Genomic DNA, 14,933 nt, shown 5'->3' with positions numbered 1-14,933 from the left:
ATAAAGCCTTTAAAATGAATGTATTGTCTTGAGGGTACTAATATACCGGTATGGCACTGAAGGTTGTTCTGTGTATCAGAAAGCTGATACTAAGCCATGGCACTGGGAAGGGGTGGGGGGCACAAAAGCTAGAACTAAAGTCATCAGGCAAGCTATGAAGTGTGGCTGTGGGCAAGCAAGACTCTCATATGGGATCTGCCGAACTGGCAGGACACTGCCTCTGCAGTGGCTGAGGATGTCTGCAGTGAGTGTTAGCAATATATTTTGCTATATAACCTTTTTGTTTTTAATCACTGCTTGATCCCGTAACATTGGTAAATATGGGAAGAGTGCTGAAAATCCTGAACTGCTAAAATCAATGTGATCCGGTAGAACTGTTCTAAAGTCTCTGTCTGTAGACCTGACGTAGATTAATGTGCTTTTTATGTGCTAATATTTTATATATCTGTTTTCCTAACAGCATTACCATAGATGATGTAGTTTATGTGATAGATGGAGGAAAAATAAAGGAAACACACTTTGACACACAGAACAACATCAGTACTATGTCTGCTGAGTGGGTTAGTAAAGCTAATGCCAAGCAAAGGAAAGGTCGAGCTGGAAGGTAAGATGGGACTTGTCTGAAGCCTTTAAAAACAAAAATGTTATGTAGCAAAATATGTTGCTAACACTTAAAAATATTTATTAGGAGAGTTACTTTTTATGTATTTTAAAACACTGTAGCACATTTTTAAATGGAAATGTTTTAATTATAATTTCTTTGCAGTTCTCTGATTTTTCTACCTCTTATTCTCAATACAGTTAATTAAAATTAATGTTCTTTATTATATTACATATAATTTGGTTGACACTTTAAAGGGCAAATAGCGATATTAAAATATTCTAATTAATTTCCTTTCAACGTGCATTACCGTAATCCCTGTACAGGGACACTAGTATATGATAAGTAAAAGTGAAATAATAATTAGTTATAGTGTGGCTTGTAAGAAATAGATAATTGGCTACTACATTTCCTGCCTATTCTTTTCTCTGGAGTTCTAAAATGTCACTGATAAATGATTCCTCCCTGACACCCTTTCCCACCTTTTTTTGTTTTGCTTTGTTTTTGAAGAGTTCAGCCTGGTCATTGCTATCATCTGTATAATGGTCTTAGAGCAAGCCTTCTAGATGACTATCAACTGCCAGAAATCTTGAGAACTCCTTTGGAAGAACTTTGTTTACAGATAAAGGTAAATTAGGTGGGTGGTTAAAAAGCTAAATGGGATTGGGGTTCTAATTTTTACCATGCTTTTGTTTCCTGTGTGTGTTAGTAAACTATGTTTAGAAACTCCCTTCAAATGCTTATTTAAAAGTTTTCCGTCCTTTACTGCTCTGGAGCCAAAGAACCTGTGTTGGAATCCCACCACCCCTCTGACAAGCCAGTGTTGTTACATTGGACAAATTACTTAAATTCACATAAAACTCTTAATGGCACATAGTTAAGTGTTCAGTAAATATTAGCTACTGTTGCTCCATTCTTAAGATTTTTATTTCTTTATAAACTACCCTTTTCTCGAGTATTTTATATATTTTCATAAGATTAACTTTATTTTGAAAACTTGTTAATTGGTAATCAACTTGTTAGTTGAGATTTTAACCAACTACTTTTCTTATTAATAAGAATTGGTGGTTGATAGAAAGTAGCATATCAGCCTTAAAGCATGTTTTTAATGGAATCACAAGTGTAATTTTAACTTTTAACTTGAAAATAATGTTTATGTTTGATACTCTACTTGAATAAGTGACACAGGCAGGACTACTAGTAAACTGTTATGTCAATATATGATACATGTTTAATTATATTTGTCTTTCCCCAGATCTTAAGGCTAGGTGGAATTGCTCATTTTCTGAGTAGGTTAATGGACCCACCATCAAATGAAGCAGTGTCACTCTCCATAAAACACCTGATGGAACTGGTAAACTTGATTTTTCTTTTTAATTGAAATTTAGATGTCGAGTGTTAGAGCATGTAAGCCAGCTAATTGTGTATTTACTCTCATTACTGCAGAGGAGACTGGTGAATGTGCAATGCCAATTTTATACACTAGTTAACTATTCACCTGAGTGTCTGAAATATGAGTTGGAAAGTTAAAAAATGATATCTTTATGATATTTTATAATACTGGCTCCTTTCCACACAATTGTTTTCATTGTAGGATTGATTTAAAATTCCATATAATTTTGAAATCTTTGAATTCTTGGTCTTTTTTTGTATTTTTTGAAATTTATTTGTTTTATTCTACTCTTTCTGATTACTGTAGTGTGTTTAGAGCTTTTGTCAAATCTAAAAAACTTATAGTATGGACATTTTATTAAGGCAACTCTTGTATTTTTGAAGAAATACTAGCAGGTGGCTTTTCTTCAGAATATCATGTTTCTCTACCTGTCATTTTATTCTTACCGATTTTTCCCCTAAGTTTTTTTTTTTTTTAATGAAGTCAGTATTTTGAGAAACTAAGTTTCAGTATCTTAGTCAAATGACTGTTTAGTTGGTAGCCATCTGTGCAGGATCATGTTTAGAAGCACAGAACTAGCTGTGAGGTAGTGCCTACAACGTTGAGAAAGGGACTGTTAGTGCCCAGAATGGAGAGAACCAAGTTAGAGCTGTGCTGTCCAATGCAATAGCCACTAGACTCATGTTTTCAATGCACAGTAATAGAATATTTCTGTTATCGCTACAAATTCAGTTAATTGGTGTCGAGTTAGAGGATGCCAAAGTATATTTAACATACTTCACTTTTATTTAAGCCATCCATGCAGAATCTTTTGAGAATGTGGCCCATATTAGAACATTGCAATAGCTTTTAATGTGAGTAATAAGTTGTTTAAGTGAAAAAACATTATATATTATCTAACCATCTTTGTTGGAATGTCGGTTAGATTTTTAGTGAGGTTACTGGCATTTTAGGAAGTAGTACGGTTTTACTAGTGGCCCCTCTCCCCTTCAAGCTTTTATCTAATAGAATACAGCCGGAGAGCTGGGTGGTGCTTAGAATCATCTTATTAGGGGAGAGATGGACAGCCAAGGCTGAGCAGGGTGACATCCCCTCTCGCAACTGAATTTAAGAGCCGATCTTAATGTAATCAGTTGCAGACAACAGAATCTTGAAAAGGCCAGCAAATGCTTGTCAGCAGTGGGGTCTAGAGCCCACTTTTTTAAAATCTTGACTGTGAATTACAGCATTCCCATGTAAGATGAGAATTACAAAATTCCCATCTAAGCAAACTAAAATTAGGTTTTATTGTGATGCTTTAGAATATCTGTTTTAAATGTAAACCCTTACTTTACAGAATGCTTTGGATAAACAAGAAGAATTGACCCCTCTTGGAGTCCACTTAGCACGATTACCAGTTGAGCCACACATTGGAAAAATGATTCTTTTCGGGGCTCTGTTCTGTTGCTTAGACCCAGTCCTCACCATTGCTGCTAGTCTCAGCTTCAAGGATCCCTTTGTCATCCCATTGGTAAGAAAGACACAACGGAAAGGCTGGGTATTTTTATGCAATCGTGATAGTTGTTGCTTAGGTACAGTTTTTCACTCGCTTTTTATTAGTATGCTCTATTATGTACTGTCAAGCCATTTAAATTGCCTTCCTCTGTATTTTTAAAGGGGAAAGAAAAGGTTGCAGATGCAAGAAGAAAGGAATTGGCAAAGGATTCTAAAAGTGACCACCTGACAGTTGTGAATGCATTTGAGGTAATTAATAAATAAATAACTTGTATCAGTTTATTCAAAAGCTGATAATAGAATAGAACCATATTTAACTTTTAAATCTGTATTATCATAGGTATTAGGAATAAATTGCTAAGTGAGAATGTTTAAAATTAGGTGAACATTTGAAAAAAATTTAACCTTATTTATCAGTGTATGTTCTTGTTTTGATCACAATTGAACAAGTGAATAATTTATTTTAAAAGTTTATTTGATATTCATTTGTATCTAATTGACATTTATGACAGGTCTTTCTCTGATCATTAATAAATTAAATCTGTGTTCCGATTTAACCTTTTGATAGAGTATCTTAATCATGTACATTATTCAGAACATAGACATTTTCTGCTTCCTAATACCAGGCTTAGCTGAAGATAAACGTTTATCACCCATCTTTTCAAAAATTTAAATGTTATGTGATATATAGAGACAGCAACTTCTAGAGTCAATTTTATACTGCATAGCATGGGAATTTTTTTTTTTTTTTTTTGCCTTTGAGCTCATAACTTCCCCTTTTCTCCATCTTTTCTCCTCTAGCTAAGAAATAAATTTTATATTTGTGAAATTGAAAAATATTTGAAAGCATTGAAGTTTGTTGAACACTGCTCATTTTGTTAACTTCATTATATGCAGTATGATCCCAGTTTATATGAAATGCACAATGTATTACTATATAACTAACTTGTAGAAAGGTCGGGAAGTTCCGTGGTGGTTATCTCTTAACATTTAGCTCCGAGATCAGACGAGATTGGGCGCGTTCAGGGTGGTATGGCCGTAGACTCTCTTAACATTTAGGATCATGGGAAAGTTTTTGTTTTTCTTTAGTTTTATAAATTTCAAAATTTGACCTTTTTATAGAGAGAACATCAATTGAAAATTATTACCAAAATAAAGACAGACAAGTAGGCAGTCTTTGCTTTGGGAAATGATATAGTTTACTTTGTTTCTTTACATCATAGGGCTGGGAAGAAGCTAGACGACGTGGTTTCAGATATGAAAAGGACTATTGCTGGGAATATTTTCTGTCTTCAAACACATTGCAGGTAATGGCGAATGTTTTGAAGTGATTCTCATTAATATTAGAGAATATATGAATGGATTTGGTACAGTTAGATTGGTAGCAAAAGGTTAATTGTGAATTTGTCTTATGAAATCGAGTCAGTATACAAAATCTTTATTAAAGCAAATGCAACAAAACAATAAACATGTTTAATATAATAAATTATATGATGGTTAAGGAACGCTACAAGAATATAAAGTATAGCAAGAAAACACAGTAAGGCTCGGTTACTGTGCCTGTACATACCCTCTAGTTGACATTTTGATGGTTCAGTCTGAAAATTTTCACTAATACTCCTAAAACCTATTTTTAATATCAAATAGAGTACTCTTTAACTTTTAGGTAGATATCTTTATCTTTAACTGATTTAGTGTAGTGAGAAAACACTGGGCAGTAGGCATTTGTGAAACAGAAGAAAGTTAACAATACATAGGGCAGATGCTCTGTAAGGGAAAAGTGATCTCAAAACAGTAAGAATAGCAATGTCCTCACCTTTCCCCATCAGGAATACACTTCAGCTCTATGAACCCTGGATTGGACATTGAACAATTCTATAAGTTGGTAAAAGAATCAGGAATCTAGCATATTTAATCAAAACTGCCAAGGCATCAACAAAATGAAAAGAAGGATCATGGCTATAGCCTTACTTACAACTGTTTCCTGTGGGACAGTTTAAGAATACGCATTCAATAAAACAAAAATAAGAAAGGAAACCAATAGAATAAAAAGACTGCCAGGCTAAGAAGAAAAAATAAAGACCAAAAGAATTACAATAAACAAAATATACATTCCTTTAAAGCAAATTATTGCCATAGAAGAAAGGCTTGAAATAATCACAGTTTATAAATGCAGCTGCAAAAGGAAAACATTAAAGTAATAAGTAAAAAACTTATAGACAGGAAGGCAGGACTAATCCATCGTGAAAATAATAGATGTCTAAACATAGAAAATTCAATTGTAATTAAGTATGTATTTGAGAAATGTGAAAGAACATTTTCCTGGGGGGGAAAAAGAAAAGAAACGAACCACATGTATGAAAGTTGGCTGAACCCAAGTGTTATTTGAGAATGTTGTATTCAGTCAAGATATTGAAATCTGAAAACAAAGGATAGACATTCATTAAAGCACTTGAAGTACTGCACCCATGAGCTTGAGTTGTCCTTGAAAAATCCATTGAAAATGAAATGCGGCCTTTTGAAGGATGAATCAAAAAGCATTCATAATGAAGAATGCATGCTAAATCAGCTAGCGGTGTGCACAGAAATTACGTAAATATACAAGTTCAAAATAAAAATGTAAAGATCATTATCCTGAACAATAAAAAATAATGGTAATAAAACTCAGGAGGTAACCCAGAGAGTAAGTTAAAAGAAAAATTAAGTTGGAAAACTAAAGTCACACACAGTTCATAAAAGGAAGATGCACTTAAATATGACCAAGTTTGTTTCATAGTCTCTTATTTTAAGGTTGCAAGGATACCTTATCAAATATTTCATGATTATGAAATTGTAAAATTAATCTAGTCCAGTTTTATTTCTATTTAACTTTTTAAAAATTGATGTAGAATTAATTTTAGTACTTTTTATAAAACAGCTTCTATACTGTTATCCCATTGTTAGGATAGTATTTTTGTCTAATTCTTCTGTCAGTGTACAAGAGTGTCTTCAGTATTATTTCTTAATGAATGATCTTTCTGATAGTATTGAGTTTAGGGAATTCATTTCTATTTTTCAGTATTACTTGAATGCTTTATAATGAGTCGTGCATCATTTTTACCCAAATAATGATTTTTCTTAAAAAAAAAAAAAAAAAAAAAAAAGACCTTAAGTTTTTGTTCCAATAAGCAGCAGTACTTAATTATCAATAGTAGAAATATGGATGGATGTGGAAATATGCTTTTCTCCATTTCTTTCAAAATATGGAGTGGAGAACAACTTGGAAGAAACTATATTAGTGTTTGCAAAATGGAGTAATCTTTAAATATGAGCATGTATATCTATAATAGGCAAATGTTTTTTGTAAAAGATCAGATGATAACTATTGCAGGCTTACAAACCATATGGTCTCCTTTGCAATCACTCAATCTCCTTTGCCATTATAGTGCAGAGCAATCATTGTTAATATGTAGATGAATGGGTGTGTTCTATTGACAGAAACAGGTTTTTATCATGTAGTTTACCAATCCTGCTTTGAAACATCACATTTTGCAGTATTTTATAAATCAGAGAAAGCTTATACTAAATTTATTTATAAGTGTATATTTTATTACCCCCGACAGTCTGAGAAAGGTTTTCTAGTTCTGTTTCCTTGTTTTCTAGATGCTGCATAACATGAAAGGGCAGTTTGCTGAGCATCTTCTTGGAGCTGGATTTGTAAGCAGTAGAAGTCCTAAAGATCCAAAATCCAATATAAATTCAGGTAAAGCAGAAAACAGTGTACATAACTTGCTGCTGTTGTCTATTGGCATCAGTATTTTATACTTTTTTCTCTACCTTCCCACCCCTAATAGATAATGAGAAGATAATTAAAGCAGTCATCTGTGCTGGCCTATATCCCAAAGTTGCTAAAATCCGACCAAATTTGGGTAAAAAAAGAAAAATGTAAGCATTGAAGATTATGAATTAACTTGTAATTCTGTTCTTAAACTTTTGAAATTCTTTGATACAACAGGGCTCAGTATACATTTGTTCTTAGTCATATTTGGGCCAGATTCTCGGTTTTTTACTTCTGATTATTTAGGATAGGGGTGGGGAATGTCTGGCCTGCAGGCCATATAAGGCCCCAAAAATAATTTGGTCTGGCCCACTCAAGGCATTAGGGGTGAGTAATTAAATGTCTGACCAAATATAACAGATTTATTTTTAAGTTGGTAATTGTGTATGGCCTGTGAATGATGTCAATACCCAAATGGCCTTTGGCAGGAAAAACGTTCCCCGCCCCTGATTTAAGAGAAGTCAAACTGTTTAACAGAGGCATCTCTTTCCCTCACGGCACATCCTGGTGTGAGCTCTCAATCACCCATTCATGATTCAAAAAGAATGTTAGTGACTATAATAGCAGTGTAAATACACGAAAAGTAATCCAGGTATTAAAGTCATCCCAGAAGCTCAGTGGCATGATATGATACTTATACGTGAAATGTAAAGAACAAAATAAATGAACAAACACAATTGAAACAGACCCATAGAGCAGACTGGACTGATGGATGCCAGAGGAGAGGAATTTTGTCAGTAATATTGTGATAACTGTATAGTGCCTGGTGGGTACCGGAAACATTGAGGGGAACACTATATACTATAGTAAAGTATATGATTGTCTAACCACTGAGCTGTACACATCTAATATAGGTAATTACCATTGACTATTCAAAAATAAGCCACCAAACAGCTCCTTGTTGAATAATATTAAATAAAAACTCCCGCAAATTGAGGTAAAATTTTTATGACTATCAAAGAAAAGACCCCTAGGAATGAAGAGACTGAACTAGAGTTGTGTCAGAGTACAATCATTCCAAATATTCCTGTTTTGAAAATGGGGGAATGTAAGTGAATGTGCAACCACCTAAAACTTATTTTAGAATAGGTTTTCAAAAGACAGCTGTAGCTAAAACTCATTCTGACCATTCTCAATATTTTATATTCATCTGGGTGTATAACCTGTGAAATTTTTAAATTATCGTTTCACAAAGTTATTCTATAAATTAAAGGCTTTAGTGTCATAATGGACAGTATTACATATAGACCATTCTCTTGGTGTGAATCACTTTGAAGTATTTCAGCTGTTTATTTCATCCTTTGTTCTTCAGTGGAATAGTAGAAACGTAATTAAGGAATATATTTTTTTAAATATATTTTATTGATTTTTCTTACAGAGAGGAAGGGAGAGGAATAGAGAGCTAGAAATGTCGATGAGAGAGAAACATCGACCAGCTGCCTCTTGCACACTCCCTACCGATGATGTGCCCGCAACCAATGTACATACCCTTGACCGGAATCGAACCTGGGACCTTTCAGTCCGCAGACTGATGCTCTACCACTGAGCCAAACCGGTTTAGGCCATAATTAAGGAATATTTGGTCACCATTTTAATGTGTTAAGTAATTATACCTGAAAGAAGAGGATTTGATATATGATTTATAACGTTTTCACATTTAGCTAGTAATTTCCTGTGTTTTATTAAAAAATATATTTCCTCAAATATAAGTTTGTAAACTTATATTGCAAAAATAAATTGAACTTATCAGTAGAGCTTTTTTAGATTCTGGAAATGGTTTGGAATCTCCAGTATTTTTTTTTTAAACAAACTCTATTTTAACTTTGTTAAAGGGTGAAAGTTTACACAAAAACTGATGGATTAGTTTCTATTCATCCTAAATCCGTTAATGTGGAGCAAACAGACTTTCACTACAATTGGCTTATCTATCACCTGAAGATGAGAACCAGTAGTGTAAGTAAATAAAAATAATCATGGATCTTAATGTCAGTGTTGTTGTTTTCTTATCATTGTATGATTTTCATAATTATAAACAAAATTTGTTCTTTAAAAAAATTTATAACTTTCTTAAGCAAATAACCTATACTTTTAATGTGAATGTATGTCATGATCCATTTTTGTATTTTAATTAATTGGGATAGTTATTTGCTTTGCATATTTTTCTTACAGTGTGCTTTAGGAAATACTGCTGTTTTTTCTTGGTATAGAGGAGTTTACACTGTACAAAGAATTTTTTGGCATATCAGTGTACCTTATAAGTATTAGTCAGAATGTTAAGTGGGATTCTGTTTATACGTCTATAAAAATTCTTTCAACTGTATTAGTGTTTTGGTTTTGTCACTCAGAAAATATTTTGTTTAAAAATAATGCTGTTTGAATTGAAATAAAAATATAAAACTATGTTTTCTGAGTTAAGAATGGCTTGCTTAAAATTATTTCTTTATAACTAGTCTTTCTAATTACATGAATAGGATAATACCTATTTTAGAAGGATCAATACTAATAAATTTATACTGATGGTAATTGGATTAATGTGGCAGTAATTTAGACTCTTTAATGTGCTAATTTGCTTTAATTTCATTATAGATATACTTGTATGACTGCACAGAAGTTTCCCCATACTGTCTCCTGTTCTTTGGAGGTGATATATCCATCCAGAAGGATAATGATCAGGAAACTATTGCTGTAGATGAATGGATTGTCTTTCAGTCTCCAGCAAGAATTGCCCATCTAGTTAAGGTGAATGGCTTTATGTGATTGTCCTTGAATATACTTGCCAGTTGATATGTGGTCTTGTGGTTTTATTCAGGGTGTTATATGTTTTGTGAACATTTCTTGATATATTTCAGCAGAACAAATAGTGTTGAGAAATTGATTCATTGTTTTTTGAGGTAGTTACTGACCAACCATTGTAAATGTCTAAGTGAGATGGAAGCTTAAATTTTTATACTGAACTTCAGTTGCTTACTAAATATTTCAGTCTTTTGTATAATAGCTTATGAAGTTCCTGTCTCAGCTAATCACTTTTAGTTGTTACATTGTTTTATTGTACATCTGCCTTTGTTGAACTTGTCTAATTTTTCCAACCTTAGGAATTAAGAAAGGAACTAGATACCCTTCTGCAAGAGAAGATCGAAAGCCCCCATCCTGTTGATTGGAAGGACACTAAATCCAGAGACTGTGCCGTGCTCTCAGCTATTACAGACTTGATCAAAACACAGGAAAAAGCAATTCCCAGGAACTTTCCGCCACGACTCCAGGATGGATATTGCAGCTGACACCTTTTCTGTGGTGGTCGGAAAAGCTAATTTGATAGCCGTCTTCCATCATAGTTAAATGCTTGGCTAAATGCCAAACCCTGGGACATGAATAATTTTCATGTGTAAGGTAGAAACCTTCAGTAGATAGTAAAGACTTGCTGTGCATGAGTTTGCAATGTTATCTGTAGCTATTATAAATATTCCATAAAAACAATGTGTTCTCTGATCATATACTCTGTGTGGTCATACACGTGGAGATTATTCCTCTTATTAATAGTGTTGTACCACTTGAGAAAGTTCTTTCTCTGTTATGAAAAAAAATAGTAATTTTTCTGCCCATAATGACTGAGTATAGAACTGGTAAAAATAGAATGCTTACCCAAAAGGCAGTGTCAAGTAGGAATTTGAACACAGCCACATTTTTTAAATGAAACTTCTATCAGAAGTTAATTTGTTCTAATAAAACCCAGTATTTAATAAAATGTACAATGTGTAAATCTCTGCTACCCTTTGGCTTGGTTTCTACCTCTCCCTTGGTTTATTTGATTTTTTAAAAAATCTTTGTAGAATATATTCATTCCTCTTTTACATCACCTTGTGCAGCATAAGGTAGCAATTGAGAGCATGGGTGTGGAGTCTGACCCTAAGTTAAAATTTCAGCTGTCACTTCGCTTCTGTTCTTTATCTGTAAAATAGAGGTTACGTTGTGAGGTTTGAACATGTTAGCGCACATAAAGTACCTAGATTAGTGTCTGGCCTGTAGAGTATGCTCTCTAAATCTTAGTTATTATTTGTCCCTGAAATATATTTTTATCATTGTCCATTATATTACACTTGTTTTTTCATACTCTTGAGTGCTAGTTTACCCTCTCAGCCAGTGGACGTTAGTGTGACATGTACTGTATGTTTTTTAGCCGTATCCAGTTGTAAGAAATACTGGCTATTATCCAACAGCCGTCCTATCCCTCCCTCTTACTTGCTTGTTCAAGCATTCCCTCTCGGTGCAGCCTTGTGCCCAAGGATATTGGACCCTTCATGGTCTTATTCCCCTTTTAAGTAACTGGTAAGGCATGACTACCCTGGCCAGTGAGAACAGATCTGCCAGGGGCATAGGAGAAAGATTTCCCTCACTTAGAGACTTAGCGCAGGAAGTTCTACTTTCCTTGTTTGAATGAGAACTGCTGCAGTCATTTTATGGTCACCAAGTTGGCTCACTGGGACAGGTGAAAATCAGTCCTTGATAACGCTAGTGAGCCGCTGAATTATCCAAACCGCCTTCCTACTCATGGATACAATAAATCATTGAAACAAACTATTCATCATCAAGCATTGTTAGCTGAGTGTTGTTTTTACCATTTGTTTTGTGATTTAATCGTTTGACCCATACGTTTGATAAAAGGTATGAAAGTGATGGTACTGGACATACTGCAAATAGAAACATCAAGAACCTCCTACTGTACTCTAAATAAAAGCTACAAATCTTACTGTGCCTTCCAGTAAACACAAAGAAACCAAAGGAAGAGTATCTTACAATGCCTAGGATTTCCTGATAATGTCATGATGATCTGTTAGGAGCATTGGTTCAGGTACTGCTCTGTTTCTGGGAGTGGGTGTCAAGCCTACCGTGGCCTTCCAAGGCTTTGAATATCCTGTGTGTCCTAAGTCCACTCTCTTGGCTAGTCTCCCCAAAGTGGCCTCTCACTGTTCTTACACTGAGACATGTCACAAGATTGTAGCACCTTGGTTTTGCCCCTAAACTCAAGATGACCATTAGGTCCTGTTCTAAAGAATAACTTTGTTTTTACTATACCCAGTTGGCCAAAGTGGTCTTCACAGAAAGCGTTTTTTAAAAATCTATAAAATAAGATTACTAGTTAGTTGGTTCCCATGTTTTGCGAATCAATATTTGGTCTCCATATAAATAGAAAAATTAGTTCCTGAAAAAATGGTTTTAATAGATGAGCTACTCTAAGAAATTAAGCAGTTCCCACCCCCAATTTATGTCTTCTCTACAGCTGGTCAGGATGGAAATTCTAATTGAAGGTGCTATTTTTGCTCTCTTTCTTTTGTTTACAAAATAGGATGTTACTGAATTGAAAATGTATTCCAGGTCCGAGAACTATTTCCTTGATAGTCTTAAAAAACAAGGCATTAAGATGAAAATGTATTTGCCTCACTGTTCTGAGTGATCCCGAGGATAATTCTTGAACAAATACCCTGAAACAGAAACTTAGAAAAGAACAAGGTGTAAACCAATCACTGAATAATCATTAAAAATGTCTTTAAAAAGTGGGTCCATGTGACACCTTCCTAATTCATTAACTAGGACAAAAGCTCTAGATACCAGCTATTTTAATCTCATGGCATACATAAACTAATTGAAATTCTGCAGCACACCAAAAAGTACATTTTTTGCCAATCCGACAACAACAACAAAAGGCATGATTTTGATTTATTCACACTGGACAGCTATTCTTGTGTTGGCTATTGTCATTTTGACAGTCTTAAGGGAAAAGAAGTTAGTGCCCCTGAATAAATTATCAGGTAATGCATGCTTTTAAAATTCTTGCTGCATACTGCTTGATAATTGCTGGTTTATACCAATAATTACAAATGGTTTTCTCTTACTGCATTTTTAAAACAAAGTCCACCCTAAGTTACAAATTCCTTTAGAAGGAATTTGCTTTAATACCCTCTCACCCAAAGTAAATGGCAATTTTCCTTTCACTTTTTAGGTCTGAGTTTGTATGTATTTATTTTTAAGTAATTGTGATTATGTAGTAGGATCATATTTTATAATACATTGCTTTTAAATGGCATTTTTATTCTGACTTTAAAACATATCATTGTAGACTTTAGAAATTAATCATTTTACCCATTTTTATATATTTACATCTTTTTTAAGCTTTAAGGTATTTTATATTTAATAAAATTAGCCAATTTAAATGTATAAATCTGTGGATATTGTCAAATGTATGAGTCATGTATTTGCTACCACCAGAATTTTGATATAAAACATTCCCATCACCTAAAAATTTACTTTGTTGCCCTGTCTGGGTGGCTCAAACTGGTTGTAGCATCGTCCCATACACCGAAGGTAGCAGGTTCAATTTCTGGTAAGGGTGCATGCAGGAGACAGCAGATTGATATATCTCTCTTCCATCGATGTTTTTCTCTACCCGCCCTCCCCTCTCTAAGATCAACTTTAAAAACATATCCTTGGGAGATGATTTTTTTTTTTTTTTAAATATTTCCCTTGTTCTCCTTTATCAATCTCCTGCCCCCCACTTTCCATTGGCAACCATTGATCTGCTTTGGTCACTAATGTTTTTACCTTTTCCAGAATTTCAAATAAATGGAATGATATGTAGTCTTGTGTTTGGCTGCTTTTCCTAAACAATGATTTAGAGATTATTTATGTTGCATGTATCAGTGGTTAGCTTCTCTTTTATTGTTTAATAGTTTGCATTGTATGGTTATACCAGTTTTTTTTTATAAACTTACTTGTTGATGGACCTTTGAGGTTTTTTTTTCCTGTTTTTTGCTATAAATAAAGCTGCTATGAACATGTGTAACAAGTCTCTGTATGGATATATTTTATTTCTCTTCAGTAAATGCCTGATTAAGATTATTGTGTCATATGGTGTGTTTAAAGGAAAGTGCAAACCGATTTCCAAAGTGGGTGTACCATTTTGCACACCCACCAGCATTGTGTGATGGTCCCAGTGTCTCAGATCCTTGCCTGGTACTGTTATTTTTAGTTGTAATTTGTTGTTGCTTCGGTTATTTTAGCATTTAGTGGATGTGGAACCATAACTCATTGGGGTTTATTTTGTATTTCTTATAATCATCAGTGATGAGCATATTTCACATGCTTATTTGCTGTCTTCCTTTGTGTTTTGATTTTCCACTTCATGTTAAGTAATTGGGGCTTTAGGGATATGTATGATTTTAGAGAGGAGAATTCTTGATGAATTTTAGAAATGCAGAAAATTATTAAATTCATTGACTCTAAAAATGGCAAAATATGCCACTCTTTGCTTGGTTGGTATGATGCAAAGAGGTCAGCCATTGTTAGGTGTCAGAAGAGAATAGCATGAGTGTCAGGTAAGGAATGAATGTCAAGTGGTTGCATAGCAACTGGGAGGTAAAGAATTGGGCTGAGAAAACATTTCTTGATGTGGGTAAAGAATGCATGGAAGCTAAGGAAGATGGCTGAGGTGGAACTTTGTAGAGAATCCCATCAGCCCTGCTGAGTGAGCTAGGGCAGCTGTTTTAAATTGTGATTACCTTTTTCCTAGTTCTTAATTTTGATTCATGTGTTCATTGACCCACTGTGAATTTTCAAATAATTTTTTTTCCCCCAAG

The 14,933-nt window shown here is 34.0% G+C and overlaps 1 protein-coding gene across 1 annotated transcript in view; it reads left to right on the top strand.

Annotated features, from left to right (window-relative positions):
• DHX36 (DEAH-box helicase 36) overlaps positions 1-13,801 on the top strand; it is a 35,123-nt gene extending 21,322 nt beyond the window's left edge. Inside the window, exons 15-25 of the mRNA XM_084873852.1 lie at positions 461-604; positions 1,112-1,229; positions 1,857-1,955; positions 3,331-3,504; positions 3,651-3,737; positions 4,712-4,795; positions 7,131-7,230; positions 7,322-7,412; positions 9,138-9,258; positions 9,892-10,044; positions 10,398-13,801. Of these exons, the coding sequence (XP_084729978.1) occupies positions 461-604; positions 1,112-1,229; positions 1,857-1,955; positions 3,331-3,504; positions 3,651-3,737; positions 4,712-4,795; positions 7,131-7,230; positions 7,322-7,412; positions 9,138-9,258; positions 9,892-10,044; positions 10,398-10,583 (1,357 nt within the window). The 3' untranslated portion in view covers positions 10,584-13,801. The remainder of the gene's footprint in view (positions 1-460; positions 605-1,111; positions 1,230-1,856; positions 1,956-3,330; positions 3,505-3,650; positions 3,738-4,711; positions 4,796-7,130; positions 7,231-7,321; positions 7,413-9,137; positions 9,259-9,891; positions 10,045-10,397) is intronic.
• Positions 13,802-14,933: the final 1,132 nt, after the last annotated feature.

Source organism: Pipistrellus hanaki (assembly GCF_964339955.1).
Source record: "Pipistrellus hanaki genome assembly, chromosome: 2".
NCBI lineage: Eukaryota > Metazoa > Chordata > Mammalia > Chiroptera > Vespertilionidae > Pipistrellus > Pipistrellus hanaki.
The sequence above is the reverse complement of the archived record's forward strand: the minus strand, read 5'-3'. Positions and strand labels throughout refer to the sequence as shown.